Source organism: Cataglyphis hispanica, chromosome 18 (assembly GCF_021464435.1).
Source record: "Cataglyphis hispanica isolate Lineage 1 chromosome 18, ULB_Chis1_1.0, whole genome shotgun sequence".
Taxonomy (NCBI): Eukaryota; Metazoa; Arthropoda; class Insecta; order Hymenoptera; family Formicidae; genus Cataglyphis; species Cataglyphis hispanica.
This window is the reverse complement of record NC_065971.1, coordinates 3402641-3425049: the sequence shown is the minus strand read 5'-3', so window position 1 is coordinate 3425049 and position 22409 is coordinate 3402641. Positions and strand designations below refer to the sequence as shown.

The 22409-nt window shown below is 41.3% G+C and overlaps 2 protein-coding genes across 3 annotated transcripts in view; both read left to right on the top strand.

Moving 5' to 3' along the window:
• The window catches only part of LOC126856191 (INO80 complex subunit D), a 424295-nt gene that overhangs the window by 357318 nt on the left and 44568 nt on the right, over window positions 1-22409 (top strand). The window lies entirely within an intron of this gene.
• The window catches only part of LOC126856211 (homeobox protein homothorax-like), a 179519-nt gene continuing 172688 nt past the window's right edge, over window positions 15579-22409 (top strand). Inside the window, exon 1 of one of the 2 annotated variants that reach the window (XM_050604507.1) lies at window positions 15579-15683. In XM_050604507.1, coding sequence (XP_050460464.1) covers window positions 15668-15683 — 16 coding nt within the window. In that variant the 5' untranslated portion in view covers window positions 15579-15667. The remainder of the gene's footprint in view (window positions 15684-22409) is intronic. The other variant, XM_050604506.1, reaches the window with a different exon arrangement.

Genomic DNA, 22409 nt, shown 5'->3' with positions numbered 1-22409 from the left:
CCAACGCGACGCCGAACGAGCAAGACCGAGGCGAATGATGAGACCGAGAGACCCAATTCTATTACTTGTACAAAACTTCTCGAACGCGTCTACGAACGACTCTCCGAAGTACGCTCGGACAAATATCGTGTGTTTTCCTGGCCCAGGCTGGTTCGCCGTCTTTTTAGAGTGTCGCAGACGTTGAGTTGCAGTCGGTGTGCCACCTGCTCGCAGGGCGAACACCTGAATAGTCAATGATTCGTCGCGGTAATCCCGCTTTGAATGCCCCGTCTTTTTAAGAGGCGATAGGCGCACGCTTAACGACGCGCATACGGCCCGGCACCTTTTTAGTCACCTCTCAGTATTATGCGTGAATTCACCTGTCGTCGGTCGGTACGTCTCGTGTGAGCATCTTTGATCCATCTTCTACGTGCCTTGGATCTCGTAGCGCGGCGTTGTCGATGAAGAGTCACTATTTAGTGACGGTATTAGATGTTCATTGATATACTGATGCGTAAAAATTCCTTTCAATTTAAATTCTATTCTACAGGCGATATTCTCAAAGAAATATTGGTAACAAAATAATGTAATCTGAGCGTTGTAGCGAAAAAAGTGCATAATAGGAAATATGATTCGATATATTTTTTTTTATCATGTGATTATTGTATCAATGAAAATACATAAAAATTGAGATCTTGTAATTTCATCTTATTTTTTTTATTCGCATATATTTCTCTGCTTTTTTCCCTAGATTTTTATATCTTTTTTGAAGCAAAAATTATATATAAAAATATATGTCATGCGAAATACGTTACATTGACATATACTAGCGCTCTGAAGCTAATGAATACGCTATCATTCAAGACACATTGTCATGGCGCGCGACTGGATGAATTTTACGGGCATCAAGCTTTTCCCTTTACGTTCTATCGCGTCGCCGCGGGTACTCTGTCCCTTCGTGGATACTATTTGTCCTCCCCGCGGACGTTGCAGCCGTCGCCGCAGTCATCCATAGTTTATATCGCGCGAACACGCGGGCCGCCGCGTAATGGCCGTCCGTAAAATATTTATCACGGAAATTAGTCGCACAATGACGTATGCCGCCAACCTCGCGTACACACACACACACACACACACACATACACTTGCGTGCAAAGTGAGCGTAAGCGAATAACGAGGGTGTGCTTGCGGACGCTGCAAAATTGGCGCGAACGCACGTGCGTATGCAAACGTCGCGAATGTGCATGCGTACCGTTTTCGACTCGACAATACCCGCCCGTCATGTCGTATCGACGACATATCGATTTGCCGTTTCGACGACCGATCTTTCCACTCTCGCGCGTCTGTCGATGTCGTTATTACGGATGGCTCGGCGAGACCAACGGATGAATTACGTACTTTGCCCTTTGGAAATAAATTTGTAAACAATTTTCCCTTTTTCTCTGTTTCAGGTAAGTGCGATTTCTTTTGGCCAATCCTGGATAACGATACGGACTGTAGTGAGTAATAGATAGATTTTTCACACAATATGTGTGATAAAAATAAAATGGAGACATTTTATTTTCAATATATCTACAATTGTGAACAGATAAATTATCGGTCCATTATAAAACATCGTGTTACACGTCGCTTCTCTTTATTCTCTTTTCAAATTTTAATTAAATGATTGGACTTTTTTTTGTGAATGAAAAGAAAAAGAAGGCGATCGTTGATTTAGAGTAGAGTATAGAAGGCCAGGTGTTCTTGAGATCGTCAACTAAAAAGACACGGTGAACGTTTGCCGTACAAATGAGAAATGCGAAACTCCTGTTATACAATACGTGTGACGAGGACATAAAGGAGCTCGAGCAATGAGTAATGAGCTGCTAGTAATGAAATCGTGGCTCTTATCGCCACCATAACATTACACAGGATTACCGAATAATTATTTCCTGATCCGAATACTCTGTCAATGTATAGAAAAAGAGAAAAAATAAGAACAACACGGCTATGGACTAAGAAAAATGCATGATTAGAACTCGATAATCTTATGAATTACGATCGATAAGCTGTTATAGATTTTGCATTACGTGTCGATTGTATGTAATATTTCTCTACAAGTGCTTTAATATATGCGTGAGATTTTTCCCGCTAATTACCGGTATCGTAGACTATAATAACTCCATACGCACAGGATGGCGTAAACTCATTTGAGAACATGACTCGACAATCCACTGTTCTGTATAAATAGAGTTGTCACGCGATTGTCGTAACACCGGGACGGTTGAACGCAAAACAAATTGTGACGGAAGACAAGGTATTAATTAGCGATTCCCCGTGGTTTGTTTACGAGTTTACGAGATGACGTGGTTGTTGGCATTGAAGGATACGTTTCACTCGTGGTAGCCGCAAATTGCTATTACATGCTATTTAGTCGGCGGTCGGCAGCATCGCGTTCCATTATTTTTACGACTGGGTTAAAGCCAAATCGTACCTCCGGTCGGAGTTCGTGGACCAATCGTGGTCCCTTACGCCCGCGAGCGAGATGGTTCTCAACACTTGGCTCAGCATCGCGTCCACTCGTAAATACGTAAACACACACCGTTCCGTTCCCCTCAACTCATTCTCCCCTTTTTCCCGGTGTTCAAATCGATTCGGAGTACCGCGTGTGTTTATTTTACGCTCATTATAAATATTCATTTCGGCCCGGTGCACCACGAATACGGATCGTATCGTATCGGCGCGAACAGAATTCGAATTCGGGAAAATTTCTCGCGCGTCAAGCCAGTTGATAGCGCGAGCGAAATTAAATCGCGCGTCCGTGCGTTAATTAATCCGCATTGCCGGCGCGTCGATAGGTAATACTCGGCCCGATTTTCCGCCCGATACGCAGTAGTTTCTAATTAACGAGACACTGCGCGATCGATCCAATAAAAGTGGCCGAATAAAACGACGATATACGCTGTCATTACGTTCGGCGCGCTAAATCATTATCGCCGCGCTATTATACCGCGATACACAAAACTGCGGTATGGAGGAAATATTTTTTAATTACGCGTATCGACGTTGATCACGCGATAATGATACCTCGGTGAATATTTCGCGCTTTCACTCACTGTCGCTGATGCCGCTGCCGTGACATTAATTCGACGGCCAAACGCGATTGAAGTTCTGATCAGACTGAGAATTATCCCAAATCTGGAATTTATCTTCACGCGTCACATTGCGTTATCCTTCGTTGATGGTGGGATTTCACGAAATGCGAAGCGAAGTGGAAAGAATAACGAGAGCATCGCAGGCCAGACAGGACAGACGAATACAATTTGAATAACTGAGAGAGGCGAAGCCGCGACTCGCGGTTACAAAATCCACAGGGACATCAAGTTCTCGTAAAGCCCTGACGTTTACCACGCTCACGAATGCGGCATTAGGATCGAGAAGTGCCACAAGTTTAGCTCGCCGTGTCATTTCGATGTCTCTTTAACTTGGCCCTCTCTCTCTCCTTCTTCGTTTCTCTTTCTGCCCTTTCTCTCCCTTCGTCTCCGTCCGTCTTTCTTTCTCCTCGGGTTATCCTAAGCCGAAGAGATCCCTCTGGCTCTTGCTGGATTTTAAAATTGCATGCGAGGAAGTACCCCGTTGCACGTAACCATCTTGCACGTCCAATGATGCACGCAATTGCATAAATTAATAATTATTCCTCAACATAAGACACCGCTGCTATTACACCGAGAGGCATTCGAAATTCCGAACGCGATGTTAAGCGGTGACTTAAGTTTAGCTTCTTCTCCATATATTTTGCGCGTCACAGATTATATTATGGACGACAAAAAATTAATTTACGATTTTGCCGGATGACTTGCATTAAATCGTTAAGATAAATCAATATCATTTATACGTGTTAACATATTTTTTTTTAATTATTTTTTCAAAAATTTTTTTTAACTAAAGATGCTGCAACATTCTAGCTAGAAAATTGTTTCGGAACATACATTGTTAAATTTATTGAGTATTCGTACATTTGGCACAGAAAATGCAAAGAAATGTAAAAAATAAGAAACACATTTATCGGTACGATATATTTGACCGATAAAATATGTAGTGTCATGTTTATATCCGATTTATTCAAGATGTAACTTTCTGTATACTACAGAAACTCCGATCATGTCATCCTCGAAGCACACTGTTGCTTCAGAATTTGCAATGTATTTTGGTAAAATTTTCTCGACATAATCCGTATCTGTGAGGTCTCCCTTCAAGTGCATCGCGCATGTTCTCGTACGCAATTTAGACAGTTCTGGAACATTTCGACGTGGTAGAACATTCGACTGATGGAGGACGCGTGTAAGAGCAATGAGGTTAGTGCGTCTCGAAGATCTCATAGGTGGGTTATGGGTTGGAAGTTGGATGAGCTATACATACATACATACATACATACATACATACATACATACATACATACATACATACATACATATATATATATATATATATATATATATATATATGTATCGCGGAAAAAGCGGCAAGAGTGGAAGAGGAGCTGCTGCGCGGAGCGGACCGAGGGGGATGGGTTACGGTCGTTCGGGGTGCAATGACGTAGGGCGTCGGAGGCGTTGGTGGCGCTGGGTTCCCACCGGCGTATCGATTCCTCGATGCCAGGCAAGGAAACTAACCCCCACGCCCCTTTCCTCTAACTTCGTCCACCCCCGAGCGGCTGTGCCGGCTGAGCCAGCCCTCTCTTTCTCTCTTTCTGCCCATCCAGTCGGCTCAACCACCCACCATCTGCGACCCCTCTCGTACCGCCTCGTCTTTCGCGCCCATCTCCGGTCGCTCCGCTACCCCCTTTCCGTCCGCCATTCCCACCCTCATCCCGAGCAACTTTCCGGATATGAATTAACAGAGTTACGGAGTCTCTGCGGTGGTCGAGCTTCGAGTTATGCGGCTTACTGACTGCAAAATGTCTCTGATGCGTGGTGTTTCTGTATGCAGGAGTGAACAAAGTACAGGTGAATCGCTGATAAGAGAGATATCGCGTTAGTTTAGTATTGTCAACGGTCGAGCTTATTTCGCGATTTTGATTTATGTCAATCGAAGAGGGATAGATTTTTTGTAGTTTGGACCACGTGCGAAGCTAATGGGATAATTAAATCGGCCAACATAGGAGTGATAACTCGTCACTGTTGATTATCGTTAAAGAGTAATCTGTCACGTCTAAACATCATAACGATACGAATGTCATATTCGATGGAATTCCAAGAGATTAGAAGAAAAACTCAGTCATTAATAAGCTAAATATTTTTATAAATTCCGCGCGTTACATCCTTAAAAGAAAAATTAAAAACTTTTATCGTTTATTCGTAATTATATTTCTCACCGAAAAAAATTAATTCAATTTGTGTATATTTTTTACTTTTAAAATATTACATAATTTTCTTTTTGATCGCACCTTTTTAATCATGATATCTTATAGAAATAAAATATCTAACATTTGATTTCCGTTGCATTGCAACGTCGCGTATCAAAATTCCATGCATTTTCGCCGGCGGGTGACAGATCGACAAAATTAGAGTGCCCTTCGGGTTTCCCGCCGCGATGCCATTTAACCCGCATGCAAGCATCCGGCTGATAATGCCATTCCGCGGCACTGGGTTAGTGCAAGCACGCGGATGCAGTGTCGAAAGGACAGGATCGGGTGGAGGAGGAGGGGGCAGAGTGCCGTTGTGCCCGGGAAGGGAGGGTAGTCGACCGAAGAGGGGTCGTAAGGGGGTGGTTGGGTAGAGAGGGAGGGGAGGGTTTGGGGTATTAAATCATAGTGCTGGAGCGCGCCTGCCGCCGGTTTACTGCCGGATAAAACGCAGTGACTGTTATGTTATGGACCACCTGTATGCCTCGACCCTGAACTCCGCTCTCCGTTCGTCTCTTTCTCTCTCTCTCTCTCTCTCTCTCTGTCTCTCTCTCTCGCTCTTTCTCGAAGCGACTGAGATCTATATAGGTCCGAAAACAGCCCTCGCGCCGTTCGCACGCGAAATTGCCCGGCAGTTCGTCGTCCGTCTCGCAAATTCCCCAAATTTGTCTGCGCTTGACGGGCAATGGTAATGGCTAACTTAAAAAGGCTTCAAATTTTTATCGGATACTGACCGCATTCTCCATTGGGTGCATGCGTTTTGTCACTTATTGTTAATACACTCGATCGATCGTTTTACTTGTCAAACTGTTCGTTCATCTTCTTACACGTAATTGAATGCTTGTGAAATCTTTTCCGATAGCGCTATTTTATTTTTACTTTCGTAATTATGAATTATCTTATATTTTTAATTAATTTGGTCGTATAATGGTAAAATTATTTTGTTACTACGATATAAAGGAATACATGAAGTAGTTTAGAGGTACAATGATTGTATCTTTTTCTTTTTCACGATGAATTAAACAATACATGATCTAATTTATAATTAAAAAACATAACGCATTTATTATACAACGTGATAAAATAAATAAAAAATTAAATAAAGATTAATAATTACAATTAAACTGCTGTTATGTTGTCTAAATATACAAATATATGTATACAATCATCTGATATACTTGGCAATAATTAATTTAATTAGTCCCATCTGATAAGATTACATGGCGATATACGCGATACTGGCAGAAACGAGACTAGCATTGCGCTTAATATTGCGAAAATCTCGTACGAATAGCGTTCCATAACGGCGAGCAGCGTGGAATCACGCGATCCGTAGCGACTCGCCGCGTGCATTTGTTCACCGATAAGATGCGAACTGTGCGACGAGTAATTAATGCATCGACCGATCCGACAGGTCTGACGTGCTCGTTTAGGAATGGAATTCGCGGCGGAAACGGCCGCTTAGCACCTAGACGATGCTCGCCGGGAAAAACGACATGCCTCGCAAAGGGAGAAGGAAAGAGAAACGAATTTTATACAGTCGTTCACGCCGTCCGCGAAAGAAAAGCGTCGTGCGTTTACGCGCACGTTCTCCACTCCGATCGTCCCCTCGGCCTTGATGCCGAGTTTTTTCTCCGACGAGGAGAGAGATCGGTATCCACGATTATATTATAAATATACATGTAACTCGGCGAGTTCCCCGACAGTGCTCGCACCGTATACCTACCTATCTATCTATTCGGCGATCGTCCATGTATATGTGTGTGTCGAGACAACGCGTGGTCGCGTGTTTCGTGTGCTATTGGCATCGCGCACAGAGCCTCGGTACCATATCTGCCTCTATACAACACCGATATACTCCAGAAGGCAACCGAAGCCAAACGCGGCACAACCTTTCTCTTATCTCTTCGTCTCTCTCCGCGCGTTTTCTCTCTCTCTCTCTCTCTCTCCCTCGCTCGCGCGCGCACGAGGCATTAAATACAATAAAGACATTCAATGGGGAATTAATCGAAGATATATCTATCTACCGTTCACTCGCGGCACATTGTTGCCGCCGGTGCACAACGCCGGTATGCGGCGCCGATGCCGTGACGCAAGGTTCGCTTCTCTTCCTCCGCTCTACGTTCCTTTCCTTTCCTGCTCCCCTGTGTTTCGCTTCTTTCTTTCACCGTCGACCGAATAGAGATATATTCCGCAGCGGAATAATATGGCGACCGTCACGTTTTTAACGGGTGTAACGATCCGCCGCGTCCTCGACATCATTGCGTTGCGTTGAATCGCGCCGCGTCGTCGAACAACGCCGTTTCCTATCTATCTACCTGATGCAGCCGGTGAGTGCTTAACGAACCCATACGCATCTTTGGCTAGCCGTGGCTTTTTCCAGACAGCTGGAACGTCGCACGGTTCGATACGCTACGGCGGCGAGACGACGCTATCTTAACTCGTGAATTAATTTCGCGGCGATCGCCCTCAGTATCTTATAATTAGACAAATAAATATAAAAAAGACAGAAAGTTTTGTCACAATAGAAGGTCCAATCGTTTTGGGAGAATTTATAAAAAATTTATATGAAAAATAATAAAGATTCGCACATATATTTACGATACGATAAAATAAAACCGCTTATATTTCTCAAATTAAATATTGAAAGCAAGACAGATTATCGTTTATAAAACAGTTTGGGAAACAAGTTTGAACTATTATCTCTTATTAGTCTAGAACAGATGCGAAAACCTTATGAAAGTCAAAACTACGTCACTGAATATCGACGATAACGCTTAAATCATAAACTCGAGTTTGATGTCAAGGTAAAGAAAGACAAGAAAATATCTAGATATCTAGGCTAGCGCGCGATTTATTCAGAATAACTAACTGTGACGCGGCGCAGAGTACGATATAATACGGTTAAAGAGATGTAACTTTGTCACAACTGTCACTCGTTACGGCACCGCGACGCTTCGTATCTACCGGGGCGTCGCAAACTTCGCGCTGCGCTTATTGTTGGATACGCCATCGAATTTGCATTATTGACGCGACGCCGTTATGGAACTTTTCCCGGCAGCGGTAAATAATCCACGTAATCGTCGGACGCCGCATTGTGCACTCGCTGGTGTAAAGAACGGTAGATGCGCCGTCAATAAAGCGGCGATGCCGGGAAAACGCGACTAATGGCGACGCGCAATAAAAAATTAAAATTGGAACTCGGTCCATGCGGAAAAAAAAAGCCAGAGCTATATTAAAACTAGCAATGAGTATTGTGTTACTAATAACGAGTAAGAGATATTCTTTTCTTTCTGTAGAGATTTTTAATTACAGATTTTTAGAACTATATATTTCCATTTATTCAAAAAAATTCTCTTGGTTTTATGTCGAGTACGCTCGAGGGTGCTTATGGATAGATATATGTTTTTTCCATTATCAAATAATTTCATTGCGATATACGTAAATTAAACAGCCTAGTAATTGCCAAGTCGTCTTCGACGTTATCTTATCGATAATGAAACCTCCCCACTTTTCTCCTCGACGCCTTTTCCCTCGCTCCCTCATCATTCGCCCCTGTCGTTACAATTATTATTCATCTTATCTCGCTCGATTTGCATTATATTTAAATTTAAATACATAGCTCGGCCTTTCCATCATATCATCATCTACCACGAACTTGTCTATTGCCTGTCTGTTCCCTTCTCATTCTCTTGTTTTCTCTTCTACCTCCTTTCCGCGGTCTGTTATCGTTGCTTACATTTTGAGATTACTTCTCACGCATCCTTTTTGCTCAATAAATTTGTCCTGTAATAGTAAAGATCGCGAAAACAGTGTCAAAGTCAATACGATTATATTACCGGCCTGAGATAATGTGTATCTTTTTTTGAAGGGCTGTATGCCTTCATCAAGATTTTCCTAAGGTTCTTTTCATATATTCTTTTATTAAATATTTCTAAATATATATGTTTCTCTATGAAATATCTAGAAGTATTTTCAAAACTTACGAATAAATAACACGATTTTAACACGATAATATGGCCTTATGCTTTGCAATTTAAATATTTTTAAACTTGTACATTTATATCAAAGGTATTCATAGAATATTTTTGACACGAATCATTGCACGGTGTCAACTTTGTTGGAGCGGAATACAAGAAAACACAGAAAATGAAACGAATATGAAAAATACTATCGTGACGTTTTGAGAAATACGACGCGACAAGCTGTATATTTTTAAGAATCAATGCGAACCTCTGCAGATACGGCGTTGGATCCGGTTACATTTTCTTTCACTGTGCATTTTCGCTTTTCCCGCTTGTTGCATCGGACCACGCGATACCTCAATCTTTTGCGGAATTTTTGTTCTCGTCATAAACAGATCGGGCAGCTATCCCGACCTACCTCAATCGAAACATTAACGGCGAAACGACGTCGTAAATAACGCCTTAAGTGGTACCGTCATACCATTGCGACCCTATGCCAAGAATATGCCGATCTACCGGGAGCCTCAATTTCTAACGTCTAAAATTGTCATGTATTCACTATACGAATATATAACGGAAATAAAACATAATATTAATCAACGTACGTTTCATAAACAAATATATATAATTATAATAACATATAATTATTAAATTATTATTATATAATTATATTATTAATGTAAAAAATTATCATATATTGTCGTCAGAAAAACATTTGTGCAATTTTGAAGAAATAAAGAAGAAAGATACTTCTTTCTTTCATCAATAGCCATTTTAGACGAAAAAGTACATCTCCAGATTCGTATTTGGCGATGTCGAAAGTGAAAGAAGGAGAAGTAGCTCGCGCGATCCGGTATCTATAGAGGACGTAAAAACTATAGGATCGTTTCTTTCTCCCATTTAGGAGGAGTGAAGTGAGAGGCCGAAAGGAGAGACGGGGAGGAAGGGCGTCGGCGATAAAGGTGACGTAGGGCGTCGCGACGTCCGTCAAGCCGCGCCGGTTGGTCGGCCGTCGGTGTTCTCCGTCTCTCCCTACCCCGGTGTTCTCTCTGTGGCCTTCGGCGGAAAGGATCTTCCACGTCCTCTGCCTCCCTCCCCCACATCCTCCTCTCGTTTCTCTCTGGAAACGAGCAAAACGCTTCTCTCGGGATCAAGGAAGAGCGCAGACTCCAAACGGCACCGGCGACCCCCGTGAATGGCGACCCTCACAAACCAATCGTATTCCCGTTTCCATCCCTCTTCGCCGTCGGAGGAGACTCCGACGGGAGTTACCCTCCACGCAAACCCTGTCGACGTCGTTACTGTTATCCCGGCTGCCCCTCTTTGTGCTCCCCTCCCCCTCCGCGTTCGTCTCCACCCCTCGTGCTCGACCGAGATTCTCTCCGGCAGGACGGACCGGCGTCGAGGACGATTCACCGTTTCCGACGTAACGACGTTATTTTCACGTATTTTAATCGTGATCCGGATTACGTGGTCCGCCGAAGATTTTCACGCCGATCGTCCATTTGGCGGTTTAAATCCATTTTATTTCGCAACGAGGAAATCCGGAAGTACGATTCGCCGCGTTTGCGGTATTTTCTTAATTTTCCTTTCGTCAATCTCCGCGTTTTAAACGTTTTAAATTTATCATGAAATTTTTATTGTTTCTTAGTATATATATAGATATATGTATGTGTGTATGTGTGTGTGTGTGTGTGTGTGTGTGTGTGTGTTAAATTAATATTAATATTTTAATATAAAGAAATTATATAAGTGAATTCAATATAAAAAAATGATAATGATTCGAGTAATAATGTCAAAACTGATAACGAGCTATTTAATTTGTGTTACGAAATATTTATAGTACTTTCATAGTATTTTCAATTAGTTACTCTTCGTACTAATATTAAGATCGGCTTTCACTCAAGTTCTCCTCAGGCACAGGGACTTGGCAATTAATTGAATAAAACTTTGGGTCTTGTTACGTACGTGACCTCCTCGAGTCTAGATATATGTATAATCCTCGTTCCAGCGTTCAATAAGCATGTTGTAAACAAACAATGTTTACATTTGAGACTGTTGAGGTATACGACAGATATACCTGTTCTATGTCCAAAAGAACATCGCTTTATTTCACGAACTTTTCAATAACTGAAAGATATGCGTGGCCTCTGTATTTTGAGTCAGATTATATATTATACATAAATGAGAAAAAATCTGAATGGAAGCTCATGAGACATTAATTTTTATTTTATTCTTATTCACCTCCTACGATTTATCAAAAAATGGTTTTACCAGAAATTTTTTTAAAGAGACGTAAATGATAGATATTCTGTGATCGTGAAATTTTGACGAATATCGAAATATAGCTATAGACTGCCTTTCGAAGTGATGAATTTTCATTCGCGACAATTTCGACAAGATCATTTCCGATTTTCTATTTTCGCGTTTTAAATTTGATATATTTTATTCTATCTCTTTCTCAATTTCTTTACTAATCTTTTCGAGTTATTCATATAATTCTTTAGTAATAGAAATTTATTTTTGCTAATATATACTTTAAATAAAGTTTTATTGTTTGAGAGAACTTTTGTGTGTTAGAATTTAATTCTTTACGCGTTTTCACATTCGTTCGAAATTTTATGGAAAGAAAATGATTTCGTTGATTGACATCAGTCGGCTTCGTCATCGTGTAACGGAAGTGTCATCCTGATATATGTTATGCTGGAACGACGTGTCGTGTACGACCATCGACTACGATTCGCAATTATTGTCGATGGCGTTATCGACGCGCACCTGTCGCGTTACGTTCCTGATAATCGTCGTGCGACTTAACGTAGTGTATCGCTCACATGACAGGTTTGTGCGCGCATTCCGCGAGACATGTTTCTGACTTATCTGCGGCGGAAGAGATGAAACAGTTATGCGTTGCAATATACCTCATCGTGCTTTAAATACGCATTACTCAAATTATCTCGGCGATGGCGGTCGTAAATTACGTCGAAAATTTCGTCGCCATCGTTGATTTCGCCAATATTGGAAAATTTATGAACCGACCTATTGTAAAGGATATTCATCAGGGAAGAATGTCATTTCATTCCTTGATATTATCTCTTTTTAATCACTCACCTTTTTCGCTTATTAAGTTTATACGAAAGATAAAAAAATACAAAGTGGGAAAAAGTAGCTGCGCGATATCGGAACAGGTTTCCCAGCATAAAAGAGCATAAACAAACAGACACATCCTCGGGACAAAACAGCAGACACCATGGCTGCTCCCAACTTTATCATCCTCTTCCCATTGCTCTCTTGTCTCCACATATTCTCGTTTCCTTATTCCGCTCGTATGCTTTGCGTTTTTTCTTCGAATGGAATTTAAAAATTAGATCTCGCCGGGATAAAACGACAACGATAAAAAAAGGCAATCCGTGTATCTTTATCGCGCAGCAACGATATCTCGATACTTTATGCCACTACTGAATAATTAATGCGAAGGTGAATGCACGAGGGGGTGGACTCCGCAACGGAAGCGCAACAGTGTCATTACGAATCTCGAGCGAGTGCTCTTTAAACTGAGCTACACGGACAGGGAATAATCGCGCCAGAATTCTAACGGGTCACGAAGATAAATACGATCGATAAGAATTTGTGTTATTCTCGCGTGTTATATCACGTAGAATAAATAACAATTCTTCCTTTGTTCTTGCGCGCGGGAAAAAGAACTCGTTATCGCTCATTAAAAATCGTTACGCTTGTCGAGGAACGGTCGAACTGCGGGATAAATTTTGCCACCTGCTTGGATATCCTACAATTTTATACCGTCCGTATTTAAGAGAATAACGAACGCGTTTCGTACTTAGATGATCGCGGAGCAAGTAGCCAACGTAATGTATTTCAGTCTTTATCGCAGCTCGTGATAAAATTAATGTAAAGTAATTCCACTTGTACAGCTATACTCTAAGCACAATTGCCGCATAAATTTGATCTTGTCGTATAATGTGAAGCGAATTTTCATTAAACGATCGATGTATTGCCTCGTTTAAGTACAAAAACGATTAACGTATCTCTTCGATATAATTCAATCGCACGCGATAGATCATTTATCGTTACTTATATCCTAATTAAACTGAATCGACGTAATAGAATTATTATTATATCGCGCGATCATATTTGAAAAATTATCTACATTATTTAAAAATGCAAGTACCTTAAATTGCTATTACTCGTGCATAATACTCTTTTATTCATTTGTGACAGATACAAATTTTTAAGATATGAACGGGCGCAGAACACATATAAAAATTTCCATTATTATTCGATGAATAAATTTGAATATATTTTAGAATGATAAATCAATACGAGTAGCATTTAAAATGTATCTATGAATAGTGTATACATCGCATATCGCTAAAGCGTGCCGATGTAAAGTGCGAGACTAATTTATCGACAAATCGAAAACAATAACTTATGATCGTCTTACTATTGTGATAGCGGAGAACGGTATGCCTTTGTGTCTCGTGTTTGAACACGATAAATTAATCAACTAGTTTAATATTTTTGATTTGTCGTTTTGCCGCGCGTTTATGTCGATCAATATATTTTCTTTTATTTCAAATTTTTTTCCCTTTCTCTTTTATAAGAATATCAGGAATAAATTGAATGGAAGATTTTTGCTTTTCTATTTAACTGATTTCAGTTTCTTTCCAGTTAACTTTAGATTAGGTTAAAATTAATTTCTTTTTTACATTCAAATTAAACTCGCATTGTCGTAAATTAACATTTATATTTTGTGAATTAGATTATTAGTGAATTATGGTATTTAAAAAATTTTTATTAAACAAAAATCCACGATTCTCTCTCTCTCCCTCTCTAAATCGATAAAAAATATTTATTAATTAAATATTTTATTATTTACTCACTCATTATATACGATGTTATGTATTCATGTTGATTACGGATGCTTTTGAAATTGATCTCTTGCAATTCCATTCGATCCTTTGGAAACATGGTTGCGCGTTTTCCTTTTACCTTTCCTCAGACCTACCATAGTTTACCTGCCGACATATAATACACTTTATATAGCGAAGCGTGGCATGCATCTACTTTGATATGTGCTTTTTATGGCTGAAGGAAAAGCCTCTTTGACGAGTCGCGGTCGCCGTCTTATAGGAACGTCTGGAGAATGTTTCTTGCGAAATGCCAACGTTCCTCGAGAACAGATGCTCTTTATGTTTACGTATTATTAATGAGCGTTACTAAGAGTCGCTTTCGTTTCATAGTAATACGCAATCACGAGCACGATAATGATTAATGCGTTGATTACACGTTCTAAATGATCTTTTATTATCGAAGAGATTATTATGGAGAAAAGTTTATTTATACTTACATTATTCAATGTTTTTTCGCATGTGATGAGGATCTCTCCGATATTATAGGTTTGAAGTTTGCTGGGGATTCATCTGAACATAGTGAGACATAAATCTCGAATTTTTCGTCGTCAATGTTCGGGCAGCATCGACTTTCGCGTTACCAAGGCAGTTATACGTCCGGTTTTATCGGAATGGCTGCTGCATCGGCCGGAAAAATCCTGGCTTCGGTGCGGCGCTCAGTACTTCGATTCTAACAAAACATCACCGCTCTTTTTGTCCGACTGCTCCTCGCCTGTGTCTTCCCTTTCTCTTTCCGTTTCGCTCAACCGACAGGCTCGCTCTTTCCTCTCTTTCCCCCCTCCTCCCCCTGCGCCCCCACCATCGTGGATCAATACACCGTAGCGAAGCGGCAGCCCCGTAAATGTGATTGTTGCTCGATTTCTTGCGTCTTAATTGCCTCGCGCTTAACGACGTAATTACCCGACAAGGAAAAAAAAAGGAGGAGAAGGAAAGAAGAAGCGGGGTCAGCGCGGTGATCTTCTATCTTTCCTTTTCGATTTTACCTCTCTTTCTCTCTCTTTTTAACCGGTGGCACCGTCGATCGCGCACCGTTCTCTTCCTTCTCGCGTTCGAGTGTCCTTTTCTCCTTCCATCGCGTCGTCGTCGTCGATCCCGCCACGCGGACCCTGAGATTGCACATCAGCCGCATAGTGCAATCATCGTGCCGTTCGAGGAAGAGAGACGAGATGGACATGGACAGGGACGGGCGAATACGAAAGGATGGTTCGCGCGAGGAACGCCGCGCGGCGTTGCCGACGGCGTCGCCGGCGCTTTTCGCGTTCCTCGTTAGCTGGCAGCACGAGCAAGGCGCGTTTCAACGTTCCGTACCGTTCGTTGCAGAGTACCGTGCGCGATCTTTTGGACGAATAATTTCTCGCAGATTACACGACGAGATTATCACGTCCGGCACCCATCGAATTAATCTACGTGCGATGCTATGCCTCTCCTGTAAGTAATTCTCTCTTAGCAGCGAGTCTCTTGGCCGGTAACTTTGATTAATCTTTTCGCCCTTCATGATCTTCGATTAAAGCGGCCAGACTGCCAAGCGCTCCCAAACGACTCAAGTCGACATTTTGAATTCAAAGAACGATGTTCACTCACCAAGGAACGCTAGGCGGTCCATCGAAAAGATTAAGCAAGTTATTTTTTCTTCCATTTCGATTCTTCCGATAACCCTTATCTGAAATGTACATCCCCGATTTGACGATAAATCGTATATTCAATGATTTTTCGATTGACCTCGCGCCCGTTGCCGCTGTAGCGGTCTCGCATTAATAGACCGCAGCGTGCGATCGTAAAACAGTAATTAATAGAGCGCGATTGTGTTTTATGCATTTTTATGGACAATTTATAATTCGAATCCCCCTCGGGCAGAGTTCCTCTTCCCAGCGGCGAGCCACCCCACCTACCACGATTCGTCGTTGCACTCGATCGACCGTCGCTTTGAAATATAAACAGTGCATTTGCATGTTTTCCGGATTTAATTAGCTCCGATGCGATTATTAATTGCTCGCGGCCGCGGGAGTGGTCGCGCGTCGATACGCGTGCGCTCGTATTTACAATTTTCGTTCGTAAATAACAAATCGTGGCGACGCCGCGGGTCGGATTTTAACGAGGGAATTAATAATCCCGGCTGTGCGCGGCGGCAGGATCGGGACTCGAGGGCGAAGGGAGGGAGGGCAGAGGGGGGGAGTGTACGGCGTGAGGAAAATTCGTGCCGACGTCGAACTCTCGCGGAGAAAAGTCTCGATCGTTCGGTCGCGATTCTACGACACGAAATTGTCGCGTTTATAAAAGCGCGCGCGTTTCCTTTGAATAACCGGGCGGAGTTGCGGGTTTAATCCCGCAACGGAGACTGGCGTCGAATTTATGGCGTTCCCTCAGTCCGCGTGATATATTACCCATCGAATCGCATTAAGATCTCTATAAGCGCGCATTTGCCGTGGGCAGCGGACACTTTCGAGTATTCTTTTGTCCCGCACGTTTCCACGTCGTATGTTGTAATATATCGAATCATGTTACAATCTATTGTTTCATAAACTCGACTGCGATGATAATTTTTAAGTTTGTGAATGCTTCAATTATTTCAATGATGTCGAGTAGTGTAGTCTCATTAAGAAAGAAGTACAGCTACACGTTTTCTAAAATAATATTATGCTCAATCAATATTTTTTATAATTTACTGTAAGCTTATTTATATCAATCTACGCGGGGACATAAAAAAATGTAAAAGAGTCATGAAAGCCACGCGAGTTCTGCACGTGATTATGCATTTCGGCGCTTCGCTCCGACAGATTGGCGCGAATACGTCTTTCGTTTCGTCGAGCACGCCTGTGGCATCGGGTAGTTTTGTTTTACGGCCGTAATTCAAGTCGTCGTGCAGGGTCAGCCTACCGAGGGACTGCCGAGATAGTTTATCATCATTTAGTCCTCCCGACCTGCCGTAACATTTTAAATCTCTCCTATCTCGGTCCCGTGTGTCGTGGCCGGTCTGCGATACACGGCCGTAGCACGCACACACGCACTCACGCGATTCACGACCTCACAATGTGCACGCGTTGCGTAAGAAGGGGAGAGAGAGAGAGTACGCGGTGACTTGTCGAATAGTATCGCTTCGGTATCTCTCGGCTTTATCGTCTTTTCGTGTATGATCCTTTTTACCTTTCAAGCATTGTCGTTGGGAAATAATCGGGAAAAAATATTAAGCGAATGCGTAGAGCATAAAATGTGAAAAAAGAACGGGATAAAAGTCGAGATAAATATAATTTTATATGGATCTTGTATCAAAATTGTGACATTGGACGTGAAAATTTTGTTAAATAGATAAAAAATTTAATGGTTGAACCGCGCGATATTAGTAATTTCTCAAAACTCGTGGCTCTGGCTCTTGCTGACTTTCATGAATTATTGGCGGTTTCGCAATACTCTTGGTTGTGTTCAACGTGTCGTTAATCTTGAACTTAACCATGACAATAGGCGAACATTTTCTATAAATATATCGATGGAATATATATATATATATATATATATATATATATATATATATATATATATATATATATATATATTAGTGACATGGAAGCGATCGTTCCACAGAATAGTAGAGTTGGAGAGAGAAAGAGATGGAGGAGATGGTGGTGGAGTAAAAGGAGAGAGGCTAGGGAAAGGGAACGTCAAGCGCCGTCGATTCGCCGTGAATTTACGCTAAGTGCAGAGCTGTTGCAGCGGTACGGGGCCGGTAATTCGGAGAACGTGGTCCCGGGGCCCCCGGAGGGCGGATCGGAGGTCGGCAGGCAGAGTGCCAGAAAGAGAGGAGGTTCCGCGACCGGGTACGCGATTTATCCGAGCACGGCGCGTCGACCCTTGCCTCCTCGGTTTCCACCTTCCGGCGCGCACACGCACGCGGATTTGGCATTGTAACCGTTAATTAAACCGGCGCGTGTCACGAGTCACGAGCAATGACGTCACTCGCCGTGATTTCTAACCGTCCACCACCTACGGCCGAGAGTCGGGCTTTTGCTTATCCGACTATTCGTTGTACGTTCTCCGCGCGTGCTATTAATTTAACTGTATCCTCGTGGGCATCGGACGTGGTCGACTGCATTTATAATTTCGAGGAGATAAATTGTGGCACAATAAACGTTTTGCAGCTTAAAGACGTGCGGAGTAGATCATATAATTTTATAAAATACACATTGAATTATCAAGAATTTTGATTAAACATTGCTCCTTTAATAATGTATGAAAAATGCGGTATCGATTGATTGCAATATCCGATATCAACGCTGTACTTTCACGATTGTGAGATCCGCGACGAGGCGGAGAGCATTATATTGCATCGATTTTGCTCGTTTGAAGATTAAATATCTGATTTATGATATTATTGCAAGCACTCGCGTCATGAGATCGATAGCGATTTTTATCGAATTATTAACAAATATGCGTAAAAAGCAAATAAATGTAATTAATCAACGCGTAAAAATAGTAATCGATGAATTATAGTATATGGTTAATTATAGCATTTTTTACTTTTGTATAACAATGGATCTAGTAGAATTTTATTAACAAAATTAATCTAAAATTAATCTGTATTCGATTATAAAGGTTGAACAGAATAATTTTTTCTCAAGAGTATTACTTCTATTTATATAAACTTGCGTACAGAATAAGATGTATGAAAAGTATTACTAAATAGTATAACTAAAGTATAGTACAGTATAACTAAATATTTTTAAAGATATTATTGAGATTATATTGAGATATGAAAAAATATTATTAAGTAAAACTGTAAAGCACATACCTTCCAAATATATTAATTTTTTTTTTAAACTAAAATTGAGAGAGATGGGAAAATAGATTAATAAATCTTTTTAATAGAAACATTGATATATTTTTAAAAATATTTTATTATTGGATTTGATATGTTTTCTTCTGTATATCGCATAGAACGCGAAAAATATTCTTTTTTTAAAAGTTCGTGATTTCTTATACTTCTGTGTGCTAGCGATTCTCAGCAAAAAAAAAAACTAATTTCAGACTCAAAATGCTTGTTGGAGTAGTGTCTGGTATGTGATGAAGGTGTCGCGCGATAAGAGCTTAAAATGCGAGCGAAAGGTGGTGCGATCCCTGTACACGCTAAGTGCCAGCGTAAATTTGACTGTCGCGTACGAAAGAGTGTTAATTGTGAATTTGCGTTTTATAGAGGAAGCGAAGAAGGCGCGTTGGGTGCGCATAACCCGATGCCCAGTGTTCTCAGCTGTTCTCGCCGTTAAGTTAACACCTTTGTTCGATCTTATCGCCCGGTTTGACCGTTCGGGCCCTTCGACCGTTTTCATTACGCCGTTTCTTGCCATTACACGTTTAATGATAATCGCGTTATCCGTTCGCCGCGCGAAATGACAACGTTGGGTTTGCGATCGCGACCGGAAAGTCGCAAACATACTTCGTACACTTAGCAACACGACGATTAAAACAAGCGCGCATATATCATTCTCGTATCTTTATTCCAATTAAGAATTATGCCTTTTCATTCAAACTAAATAGCGCGCGATCGATACAGCTTACGTTGTGTTTTAATTTGATTAAATTATTCTTAATTTTTTTTTTTTGTTTTTCATGATGATCGTAATTAATGTTCACGCATGGATAAATAAGGACGCACATTATTATCTACAAAACCTGTATAATTACATGCGTTATGCGATAACATCTAGACTCAACAATCAGTTTGTTCCATATCTGCGCATGATTTTATAACAATAATTTATAATTCTTCGCCGCGCATATCATGTTATCACGTTGCAAGTTTCTCTTTTCACTCGCATGCGCAAGAATTTTCTGTTATTAGAAGATGAGATGCGTAATAGTTATCCCAAACTCGAAATAACGAAAATCGCGTAACATGCTGTTTGAAATTAATTATAGTATCGCTCGTGCTTAGTGAAGTCGTCCCGGTTCGTCCGACAGCATCTCGTAACCGGCTGTTACAAACACTATCCTGTTTATCAATAATTTGAATTTGAAAGACGTACCGAGAAACGGCATCCCCGAGTTTGCAAGCCGTAACAAATTACGTCTATCGGGCGTCATTAATCACTCGGCATCTCCGACATCTACGCGAACACGAATCTCCCTCCGTCGCCTTCTATTTATTGAAGAAAGACGGTATTTCTGCTGGAAAATAACAATTACGTCACGACATCGCTCAACAATCTTGAAACACTACTCGTTTATTTTACGGTGTGTTAAAAAGAAGAGCAATTTTTAATATTTAATATTTATAATTTAATTTAATTTTGATTTGCTTTATAATTTAATTTAATTTTGGTTTGTTTTGTTTATAAGCTCTTTTTTGCAAAAATGTTGATATAAGTTTTAGAACATTAAATATATTAAGTAATATCTTTACATCTTTACAGAAAATGGATTATATAAATTCTGTCACTTTAAGCGAGTAGATTTACCGGCATTATTACCGTAAATCGCGTAAACATCCGATTCGCCCCCCGTAGCCCGTAGCAAGGGTAATTTTAATTAAGATAAGTGAGTTCGAGGTGTCGACGGCGAGGATTATTCGAAAATAATTTCGATGAACGTATATAATGACACACCCGGTTTATCCGACGCGCTGATCTACGGATTACTTTTGGCCGAAGAGAGAGGATACTCATGCCGAATAAATTACACGCCGGTAACGTCGGTGGGTGGTGATGGTGGTGGTACGGGCGACGTAAGATTAGGCGGAACTCGCGAAGGGGAGTCGATGAAAGAGAGAAAGATAGAGCAACACGTGAAACAACGAGCGAAAGAGGGCGGCTGGAAGAAGTGTGAGAGAGAAAGAGAGAGAGACAGAGAGAAACACGGACAAGAGCCAGAAGGAGAGCAGGTGCAAACTTGGCCTGTCAGGAAGTCGCTTACAGCTCGAGGACAAAAGCTTCCCCAGGGACTCGTGCGCGCTTGGAAGCGGCACTAGGGACATACAGGTCGGTCTGGATAGTAGAAGACGGTTGGAGGAAGATGGTTGAGGGAGTTAGAGGGGTATGAGAGGGACGAGCCTAACTGTGAAATAACAGGGTGGCCTCCTCAACCCTCCCTCGCCTTGAGGATGCGAGTCTCATACGTCACTTCCTTACGGCGAAAGAGGGCGGTATCTAAGGGTGGAAGCGAGTTATATTGATTTATTTATACTGAGGAAGCATCTCCGACGTGATGGGGTTATTGGGTACGCACCTATATCCTATAACATCCGCTACGGTCCCTTCACGAGTAGCAGAGTCAGATATTGACGTCGTGGATCTTCTCCGAATCTCTTTATTTCGATCTGAAAGACCCTTGGATTGATGACGGCGCGAAATCATCTCGTAATATATGTCTTTATAATTATCAACGTTTCTACAGATAATTTTCAAATAGCTCTTAAATTTAATAAACATTTGCAGGAATTTGCATAGTGTATTATATAATGCATTAACATGTTTACATAATATATTACACATAATGTATTTTTATAATTATATGCAAAATCGCAACACCTTGCAACGATTGTCGAAAATAAAAAATAAAAAATAATAATAATATGCGTGGCTCCGTTGAATTTTCCGTTGTCAAAACAAATTAGTCATGGAAAAATCTCCGGCGACGCAGGAAGGGGCGAGCGACGTCCGTCGCGTGCCCGACGCGCGTTACATTCCAATTTATAACCGTCAGCTGTTGTTGGGCGCAAAAATAAAGCCCCATAGCGGGAATTCGCGTCGCGCATCGTAGCTATACAAATTCAGTTCCCGACGAAGATGACGTACTTGTATCACGGTCCATTCACCTCCCACCGATCGTACCCCTCCAAGGCTTTGCCCGATACATGACTCGGCCCAGTGGCATGACTGTCGCGAACATACGAACTACCCGTTAGACCAAAGTTAACTCGCAATTTAGCTACGGCAATCATTCAAAGAAAACGTCTCACTTGATACCATTTAACGAATCTTTTTTTCTTTCGAGGAAACGTCTTGCACTCGCTATCAGATGCCATGATTATTTTGTATATGCGTGAATAAAAAAATTAATTATTTATTTTTTCATTTATTTTTTCATTCATTATCAAAATTTTAGAAATAATGTTTTAATCTATTGTTATATTTCGAGCCCATCACTCTTACTCTGTTGCAAAAGATTTTT